Source organism: Carlito syrichta, unplaced genomic scaffold (genome assembly GCF_000164805.1).
Source record: "Carlito syrichta isolate Samal-C Ts95f unplaced genomic scaffold, Tarsius_syrichta-2.0.1 Scaffold308192, whole genome shotgun sequence".
Classification (NCBI taxonomy): Eukaryota; Metazoa; Chordata; class Mammalia; order Primates; family Tarsiidae; genus Carlito; species Carlito syrichta.
Genome location: NW_007252288.1, coordinates 1,268,398 through 1,278,122, shown reverse-complemented (window position 1 = coordinate 1,278,122; position 9,725 = coordinate 1,268,398). Strand labels below are relative to the sequence as shown.

The following is a 9,725-nucleotide window of genomic DNA, read 5'->3' as shown; positions in this document are numbered from 1 at the left end:
AAGGAGAGTCTGCAGGGTCGTCACGTGGGGAGTGAGGGGGTGTGAGAAGGGTTAGCCGGGGCGTGGCTGGTAAGTAACATCTGCTGGGTGACCAGACCAGGGCATGGGGGTGCCGTGGCGGGAGCTTCCAGGCAGCATCCGTACATCCACCTGGCGAACACCAGGCGAGCATGCGTCCCGCTCCACACTGTGCGTTCCAGACCGCGGTGGGATCGGATGGCAGGTTTCCTGCCTTCAAAGAGCTCGTTTTGGCTGGAAGAGAACTGTAACCCAGCCCCGTCTCGTAGCGGCAGTATGTTGATGCAGTGGCAGGTCCTCAGATGCCCACTTGGCAGGGAACGTTCCCAGGTCGGCATGTTCAGAGCGCTTTGCCTCTGAGCATTCCTGGACTCGTGTAAGTTGGCTTCTGAAGGGTCAAGTGACGCGTGTACTGACTCTGTTTGGATCGCTTGCTGAGGTTGAAGCCAAGAGATGAAGAGCTCAGGAGGCTTCGGGAAACCTTCATAGATGAAGCAGGACAGGTGTCAGCACAAGGACGTCGGTGGAGTCATCAGCGGCTACCTCCTTAGTTTACCATCTACACAGATGCGTCTGCACTTGCCTGCCCCTTTCAGAACGGGTTAGCTGCAGGTGCTCGTGTCCCGTCCCCAAAACAAAGGCCAGCCCTACACTTGCACACGCGTGTGCTCAGCACAGGCAGCTGCTGCCAGACCACGTGCCGCCCAGCCAGGCCGCGTAGCAGGAGGCGTTCACGAAAGTGGCGGACCGGCTGTCCTCAGGGCTAAATCTGTAATAACAACAGGCGGAACTCATGTTTTCCTCCCTGATTGCCCTAGACGGGGCTGCGGTGTGATCAGCCGCAGGCCAGGCGTGGTCGTTCGGAGTTAGCAAGGAGGCCGTGACTGCAGGAGGAGGCGTGGAGCTCCACGGTGGCCTCGCAGCGCGTCCTTGTAACCCACGCTGACGACAGCAGGCTCTGGGCTTCCTTGCGAAGACCCTGTGCCTGCTCCCACTCAGCCGGAGCGCGTGCACGAAGCCTTGCAGGCAGCAGGCCGGGCTGAGCGTGTTCCTGAATTGGTTTCCTTCTCCCAACACTAAGCCACAGGCGCCTCGGGTACGTCTGTGTGTCTGGATGAGGAAACTCAGGCCTGGGACAGTAGTCAGGGAGCAGCCCCAGGTGGGTGCTGTGGAGGATGAGGGAGGCAGTGATTCAGCAGCCCCCAGAGTGTCAGCGTCTCCAGATACCGTGCAGGACGTGTCTGCCTGGTGATGGCCACACGGGGACCTGATTGAGGTTGGGGTGTCCCGTGCCGAGTGAGCACTGACCAGTTTTTGACACGGAAGGGCCATCTGGGCATCCCCTCGGGCCTGTCTGCGTAGGCAGCAAGCATGCCATGCTCCCTGGAGGCACAGAGGCAGAAGGACGCAGTTTAGAAGACGTGGGCATCCCTGTCCCCCAGGTGAGCACTGTCTCTGCTTTCTGTTTCTGTTTTCTAACTACAGAAGGGATGCGTGGGTTTTCTTCCACAGTGTGAGCGTTTTTGCTGCTGGATTCTGCTATCGCAGACCTGCCCAACTCACCTTGGTAGTCTGGGAACTGTCCTAAGGATGGACTTGACAGACCCACTGTGCCTGTGTAACTCCCACCCCGGACTGACGTGGGCAGCCCTGTGGCGCCTGCTGGCTGCCAGGCGTATCCTAGGAGCTGGAAGCGCTTAGTCCATGCCACGCTGTGATCCCAGCTTACCGCATAGTACTTCCTTCTGTGGGAAATAGCAAGAAATTATTGATTGAGGATCTCTGTTGATTTTACAGAACTTTTAGAGGAAGTGTTTCTTGTTGGACGGGTGCGTTCTATTGGCCCTTCCATGTTACAGAGACGCTGCCCGGGCCGGGCCTGCCTTGTCCTGTGCGACACCTGAGTCTCCTGATGGTGTCCGACCAGCCGGTGTGCGTTTCAACTCGTCTGTCATTGTTCACCCTGAAACAGCTCAGCTTCGGCCATGTGGACAGCCGCAGGGGCTTGTGGGCTGTCCCGGCGTGGTATGGACCTCCCTCCTGTGGCTCTTGGGTCAGGGCTGCAGGAGAGCTGTGGCGGTTCCTCACAGCCTGTCTCTGTACTTGCGACGGTTTCTTTGTTTCGTTTTTCCAGGCTGTTCGTAGCAATTGCTCACATAACAAACTTGCAATGGTGAGCAATTGTAGACGAGTGGTGCAGGGTAACCACTGGACTATTGGGTCTCTGCTGTGCATGTCTACTTTTGAATCAGGGGCATTGCTTCCTCCTGAGGGTTCAGCGAAGCCTCAGGGGAGAGAACACAAGCTGTGTCGGCCAGGCCCCCGTGGTTATGGTCACAACCCTTTCTAGGGCGGCCGGGATGCAGACCCACCCACGAGGCCCTCGGCTGTTCTGCTCGGCATCCGGGGCTCCCTGCCGAGTCTGCATGGCGCCCTGCCCTCCCTGCCACTCTGTCTGCTGAAGGCTGAAGACTCTGCCGCCTGCCTGAGCTGTGCAGTCGTGCTTAGCAGGTGCCCTTGTTGTGCGCGGAGGGGCTCGCACACCCCGCACGCCGGCCCGGAGGTGTGTGGGGTCTTGTGCACGCGGAGCAGCAGGCCTGGGGAAGTGTGGTGGCCCGCACAGGGTCTGTGGGCTTGTGCTCGGTGGCGGGCTGGGGTTTCGCCTGAGGAGACCCGAGCTGTGGCCGCCTTGCCACCCCTTCTTGCTGTCTGGACAGGGGAGTCACAGCTGCTCCGTGAGGCTGGTAGAGCCAGTGGGACTGTGGAGGGAAAGGGCGTGGGCCATGCAGCAGATGGTAGACACGCGTGCTCTCGACTCCGCGTGGACCGGAGGGGTACAAGACCCCGCGTGGCCGCTCGCCGTGGGTGTCTCTGTCTGCGTTTCTTTTTCTGTAAACTACTCTTTGAGCCTCTCTTTATTTTTGTATTCTTATTTTTATTTCTTGTTTTTTTTTGAGTCGGAGTCTCCCTCCGTCGCCCAGACTGGAGCGCAGGGGCCGCTCCCGGCCCCCGCAGCCTCGACCTGCTGGGCTCCGGCGATCCTTCCGCCTCAGCCTTCCGAGTAGCTGGAACTACAGGCGCGCGCTACCACGCCCGGCTGATGTTTGATTTCTTGTAGAGACGAGGTCTGGCCAAGTTGCCCAGGCGGGTCTCGAGCCCGCGGGCTCAGGCCATCCACTCACCTCGGCCTCCTGAAGTGCTGGGACGACAGGCTGAGCCACCGAGCCCAGCCAAGCCTCTCTTTAAAAGACAGGTTCTGAGAGTCCAGCCGAGGGCGTTCACAATGAGGTGGTCCGTGAGTGAAGTTCGTGTCAGTGCTGTAGATCGCCACCTGTCGTTGAGGCGGGACATCAGGCTTGGCCTGGGCCGTCTTCTGGTCCAGCTGCCCGTTCCCTCATGCCCTTAATACTCCTCGTGACGCAGCTCTCTAGCCAGGCCCGCTGCCGTCTCCGGGAGCCCGCCAGGGGCTTGCGTCCAGGGTCGCCCTGACGCCCAGACCAGGGTCTCACGATGCGGGCGCGAGTCTCCCTGGGCCGGGGCCTGAACGCGTCTGGCGGTGAGCCCGGAAGGGAGAGCAGGGACCCCGAACGGGAGCGGCGGGAGGTGGGGCGGTCGCGGGTGCTGGGGCGGGAGGCCTCGGAGGTGGGGATGCGTCGAAGCCGCGCGCGGGGTTCTGGACTCCTGCTCCGGCCGAGCCCTCCGGGCTGCCGTGGCGACGCACCGTGGACCGGGCTCATGAGCCCCAAAGGCCTTTGGCTCGCCATCCCGGAGCCGGCTTGGCGTCTGGGGAGACCCCGCTTCCTGGGGCGCAGACGGTCCTCGCCGGGGCGAAGGGCTCCCCCCCGTGACCTCGTCGCCTCCCGAGGCCCCACCTTCACGCACTGTCCCCTTGGGAGTAGGGGCTTCGGCCTGTGGAGTTACAGGGGTGTGGACGTCCAAACCACAGCATGGTCTTTCCGTCAGTATCCCCGTGTCTAAATGGTGTGTAGTATCCAGGGGAGATGGGCTGAAATGGAAGGCTTCAAATTGCAGTCCTCAAGCTGCCCGGCGCTGTTCACATTTTCCTTAGCAGGTCTGTACAGACTCACTAGACAGTGTTTTATTTCTCAAGAAGATCAACACGTGCTGGCAAGATCACTGCAGACAAATGGTAAGCGTGCTCACCTTCTGCCAGATGGCGTGTGCTCCCTCCGGAGTCCTCCCATCCCCGTCACGTTCCCCACATCCCCGCCTGCTGGCTCCCCCCGTCCTCTCCCTCCTGCCCAGCCGCTGGCCCAGCTGCCCAGGCGCGCCCTGAGTATTGGGGCGCGCGCCCTCGCTCAGTCCTACGTCTCCCCGTAGCTTTCTCATCAGAGTGTGGCCTCCTGGGTCTCCCCTCCGCCGCATGGGCGTGGCTGAGGGGTGGGAGCTCTGTCCAGGCTGAACCCCAGGGAGAGGCTTGGGGAGAGCTCCGTCCAGTTCCTGCGGGTGCTGCCAACGGGGAGCCTTCCAGTCCCTGGGCCCCACAGAGATGACAGACCCTTAGACTCCTGCGCGGACCCCTGCCGCTCTCTGTCCTTGGTCACAGCTGACTCCTGACAGTCAAGCCTGAGTCAGCTGGGCCCTTAGCTTGGGGGATGCAGCACCTCTGGTTTGATTTTGCGTCTGTGAGTTTTTAGTGGGACCTGGCTGTTACTTAGTTGAGAGAAAAGACTGTATTAATAGCTCACCTAAGTAGGTTGGATTCTTTTGTTTTCTAAACGAGGTAAGTAGAAGACAAATGGCTGTGTCTCTGTTCTGGGCCAGGCGCCTGGTAGACGCTAGAAATAGGTGCGTGTCCGTTGGGAAGGTTTTGGGAACACGTGAACGAGCCCCACCGTGTGGTGCAGCAGGCCGGGTGGCAGGGGTGCAGGGGCAGCTGTTGTCCCGTGTCCCTCGCTCTGCTCGCGCTGTAGAGTCACGGGGGTGAGCTTCCCAGGAGCTCGGTGCACCGCCCTCGCCTAGCAAGAGGTGCCTTGCCCATCAGGACCTGAGCACCTGTGAATGACGTCCTTTGGGCCCAAAGCTGTGAAGTCCCCACAGCAGACTGACTGTATCGAGGAGGTGAAAGTCGCGCCAAGGGGAAAAGAGTCACTTGGGGAAGGCAAGCCGCGAGGCCTTGGCAGGCAGCCCCTTCCCCCTACGAGACGGTGGCTGGATTGGGGACAGCACAGCAGCACGGCCCAGAAGGTCTTGTCTTGATTGTTTTGCCAACAAAATCCTGAGTGAGCGCTTCTCCTTTCCGGCTGCAGATCATGGTCAGGAGCATCTTCTTGTTTTTGGACCGCACGTACGTGCTCCAGAACTCCCTGCTTCCTTCCATCTGGTGAGTGCCCTCGTCTGCAGAGCCTCCGTCTGGTCCGGGTCTTCGGCGGGCTGCTGCGCTGGAGTGTGGGTGATGACTCGTGCCTTGGTTCCTTCTGGTGTTTGGTTGCAGCCAAAACATTCGTGTGGACAGTGGGGTCCCGGGTGGGGTCCCCGGTGGGTCTTGGCCTGGGATGCCGAGGCCTCCAGCCCGTGCAAGGGGTCATGGAGACACCGGGACAGGCAGGTGCCTGGGGAGACGTTGCTCCCGCTCTAGCCAGCTGGCGCTGCTCTTCCCGGCCGGGCATCCCCAGGAACCCACGCGTGGACGCAGTTGGAAGTGCTCTGGGGGCTCCCACCTCTCCACCCAGGCACATGCTGCAGAGCTGCTGGCCACGAGGGCACGTGCCGGGCCTCCGTCTCGCTGACGGCTGACGCCTGAGCCTAGAGCACTCAGTGTGGCAGTCGGAGCTGAGAGAGAAGCTGGCTGCTGCGAGGTCATGGTGCACCCTTGGGCTCACGCAGGTTTCTTCTGCCCATCCCGCGTTGTCTTCTTGGGACCGTGTGCATCGCAAGTTGTGGGCCCGGGCGCTGCCCTCCTCAGCCGCTTCCACAGCCTGGCTGGCCTGGGTGTCTGCTGGGACCTCTGTCAGGCCCGATCCCCAGGGACCCCAAAAGAGAAGTCACTGTGTCTGAAAAGCTGAAGAAGTGACCCGGAGACAAGGGATGAGACGTGGGCTTTATGCGGGGACTTACAGGGAGCACGGCTGGACAGGAGCAAGCTGCTCCCAGTTGTGGAAGGCACACGGCTTCCGTGGCATCTCACGGGTAGAGCACAGGCCCAGACCTGGAGAGGGCAGGGTTTCTAGTGCCCAGGTGGAGTGCAAGAAGGAACCTGCACACATGTTGCATGTACACAGCAGGGCTGCAATTTCTCACCTGGGTGGGACTTTTAACGTTATAATGAAGCAAAGGCAGCCCAGGGTCAAGGGTCTGGACCAGCTTGGTGACTGCCTGCAGGAAGGGTGCAGGGAGCTGTCGCCATGAAGGGCTGGAGATGCAGTTAGTGGGCGGGAGGACCTCTGCCCGTGTTCTCGGCACGTCCAGTGTGGCTGGGCATGGAGCCTGAGGGGACGAGGACATCCCAGCTTGGCCACTCCCGGGGCCCTCCTTAGGCTCCAGCCCTTATGCAGGGAGTCCTGCCATGTCCCACCATCCCCAAGCTGATTTGCGACAAAAGCGGTGTCCATCTCATCCTCTGATTTACCTTGCTCTTGTTCTCTTTTGGTGTACAACTTCTCCCACTTAAAAGTAAAAGTGGAGGCTGGACACGGTGGCTCACGCCTGTAATCCCAGCACTTTGGGAGGCCAAGGCAGGAAGATCACTTGAGTCCAGGGGTCCGAGACCAGCCTGGGCAACATAGCAAGACCTCGTCTCTACAAAAAGCATTTAAAAATTAGCTGGATGCAGTGACATGCCCCTGCAGTCCTAGCTCCTCAGGAGGCTGAGGCGGAAGGATCACCTGAGCCCAGGAGTCGAGGCTGCTGTGAGCTGTGATTGTGCTACTGCACTCCAGCCTGGGCGACAGCGAGAGACCCCGACTCAAAAGAGAGAAAAGGAGAAGTGAGGTTGCGTCCCCTCGTGCCCCTTGAGCCCGTCTGCTTTTCCTGCCCCCACCCAGCACGCCCTCTCCCGATGCAAGCAGCGCGACTCCTTTCCCGCGTACATGACGAGCTCTTGCCTGAGGTGGCGGCAGTGTCCAGTTGCTGGCCCCAAGAAGCCCTTGTGTCCTGGCTTTCCGTGCCCCTCCGTCCACGTGACTTGGGAGCGTTCCTTTCTGGGTCTCCTCTTAACTCCGTCTCTCTCCGAGCTCCTGTGGTGGTGATGCCAGCCAGAACCGCGGGGCTCCAGGAAGGCAGGCGCTGCCCACCAGAGGCAGCCCGGATGGTCGCAGCAGTGATAGTGGCCAGTGAACCCACATTGCCCTGGGCAAGGGACTGGGCCCTGCCAGGGTGTTTAATGGCTGGGGAACTGTCATCCCCACTCACAGAACCAAGGCGTGGGGGTCGTAGTGCCTTCCCCTCCCAGGCCACCGGGCTCTGCAGTCTCAGCCTGTAGTTCGTAAGCACGTTCGCGCCATTGCCAGGTCACATCAGCCACAAGCATCCTTTGCAGCGTCACGTAGACGAAGCCACTGGTCACCACCAGAGGCTGGCCGGCTCCACGTGAGGCCGGGGAGGAGGCCGAGGGCGAGCCACAGCCCACACTTTGACCAGGAGCAGGGCGGTGTTGCTGAGAGAGGGAGACAGGATAGGCTCGTGGCCGGGTCTCTCTCGTGTGGAAGCCAGGAGGGCAGCATGGCCAGAGGTGCCCGTGTGTGGGGGCTGGAGCTATGAGGCCGGCAAGGGGTCTGGGGGCTGGCATTTTGGAAGCAGAGCTCAGGGGTGGGGCCAGGCGACGTAGAGTGGGCATCGCTGGCTGCCTGCCTGGCTCGGCTTCAGGTATTTTCAGGCATGAACTCCCACATGTGACCCCGTTGTACAGGCAAGAAAGGAAGGGCACAAAGAGGCTGAGTTCCAGGGCCCAGGGTCACACAGCTAGCGCCCAGGACCAGGATCAAATGCAGGCAGCCAGCTCGAGCCCTCGTGGCTGGCCACCGCGCCTTCCCACTCTGACTGTGGCGATGTGCGCAGGAGAGCCTGGTGGGCAGCACATCCAGGGAGCGGGAGAGGGTCCTCGTGGTGCTGTGTGCAGGAAGGGCGGGTGGGCGCTCTCCCCCCCGCACGCCGCCGCCCAGCGCCACTGCTGCTGACAGTCCTGCCACCGCCACCAAACAGCCACCACTGTTACTCTGACCACACCGCCACTGACAGGACCACTCCTGCCAGCGCCCCCCACCACCACTGCTACCCCAAGGTGCCAGCTCAGGAGAACTGGCTGTGTCTCTGCCCCTTCCTTCATAAACAGGGTGGCTGTGAGGGGTTGCAGGCGTGCTCAGGCAAAGCACAGAGTACTCTGTAGGACTGGCTTCATGTTCAAGCACTCGGGCCGCTCAGTCGTCTTCTGAGTGTTCCTCAGGCCGTGGGCTGGAAGGCTCATTGCACGTTCTGTTCCCAGGGAGAGGGCCCTGAGAAGGAAGGCTGCTGGAGGACACCCAGAGGAACAGAGAGGGAGGGACGCCCACTCAGAGGCTGTGGGCAGTTCCCAAAGGCCCAAGCCTCGGGCCCCTGGGAGGTGGCGTGAGCCGCGGGCAGATTTGTGCAGCAGCGGTTTGGTGGTCTGGCAGCACAACCTGGGAGTGGCTCGGTACCCGCCCGCACCCCAGGAGATGGGACGGCCCCGTTAGTGGAAGGAAATGCCAGGCGTGCTAGACTGGCCCAGAAGTTCAAGGGTTTCGGGAGAGTTTTCCACACCTGGGTGCGCTGCCCGAGCAGAGCAACGCTTTGGGATGACGCCCAGCGTATGGCTGGGCCTTCCCCAGAACGGCTAGAACGCGAAACAAGCGTGTCCGCTCTTTGCCACGCAGGGACATGGGGCTGGAGCTCTTCCGGAACCACATTGTGAGCGACAAGATGGTGCAGAGCAAGACCATCGCCGGCATCCTCCTGCTGATCGCGCGCGAGCGGAGTGGGGAGGCCGTGGACCGGAGCTTGCTGCGCAGCCTGCTGGGCATGCTGTCCGACCTGCAGGTGAGCCCGGCGAGACGAGCCGCCCCGGCTTTGGGTCCCAGAGCCCGGGGGGGCCCGGGAGGGTGGGGCCGTTGGGGAAAGGCAGCGCAGAGTCCGGAGAGGTGTCAGCGTGGCTTCTCCTTCTCTGCTGCCCCTTGTCGCATCGGAGGCCGGCATTCCTGGGTGGCTCCTTGGCAGACAGAGCCCCCACTCCCCCGTTTCACAAGAGCGCGTTCCAGAAGCCCTGGTTGTAAGAGTGACTTTCCTATGGATCTGTTTGTACAGAAAATGAGTGGATCAGTAAATGGGTGTTGCTTTTCCGAGCATCCCGTGGGGCGAGTCATGACGCTGTGAAACGCCACACTGGCTAGGAGCTGGCTGCGCTGGCTCTGCGGGACCACTCACCCCCACACGGCGTCTCCCGCAGGCCTCGCCTCCGAGTCTCAGCACGGGACCTGCCCTGTCCTGGGAAGCCCTCCTCCCCCTCCCTGGCCTCTGTCGCAGAGCGAGATTCTTTCGAGACATTCCGGATCTTTTTCCTTTTTTGTTTTTTTTCCTGAATCGGAGTCTCGTTCTGTTGCCCAGATGGGAATACAGGGGCACACCGTGGCCACCGCAGCCTCACCCTGCTTGGCTCAGGTGATCTTTCTGCCTCAGACTTCCAAGTAGCTGGAACTACTTCTGCGTGCACCACCACACCCAGCTAGATTTTTTAT

General features: G+C 61.3%; 1 protein-coding gene across 1 annotated transcript in view; it reads left to right on the top strand.

The window, feature by feature from the left end:
- The window catches only part of CUL4A (cullin 4A), a 41,631-nt gene that overhangs the window by 3,351 nt on the left and 28,555 nt on the right, over positions 1-9,725 (top strand). The window contains exons 2-4 of the mRNA XM_021716129.1: positions 4,099-4,168; positions 5,289-5,362; positions 8,868-9,030. Coding sequence (XP_021571804.1) covers positions 4,166-4,168; positions 5,289-5,362; positions 8,868-9,030 — 240 coding nt within the window. The 5' untranslated portion in view covers positions 4,099-4,165. The remainder of the gene's footprint in view (positions 1-4,098; positions 4,169-5,288; positions 5,363-8,867; positions 9,031-9,725) is intronic.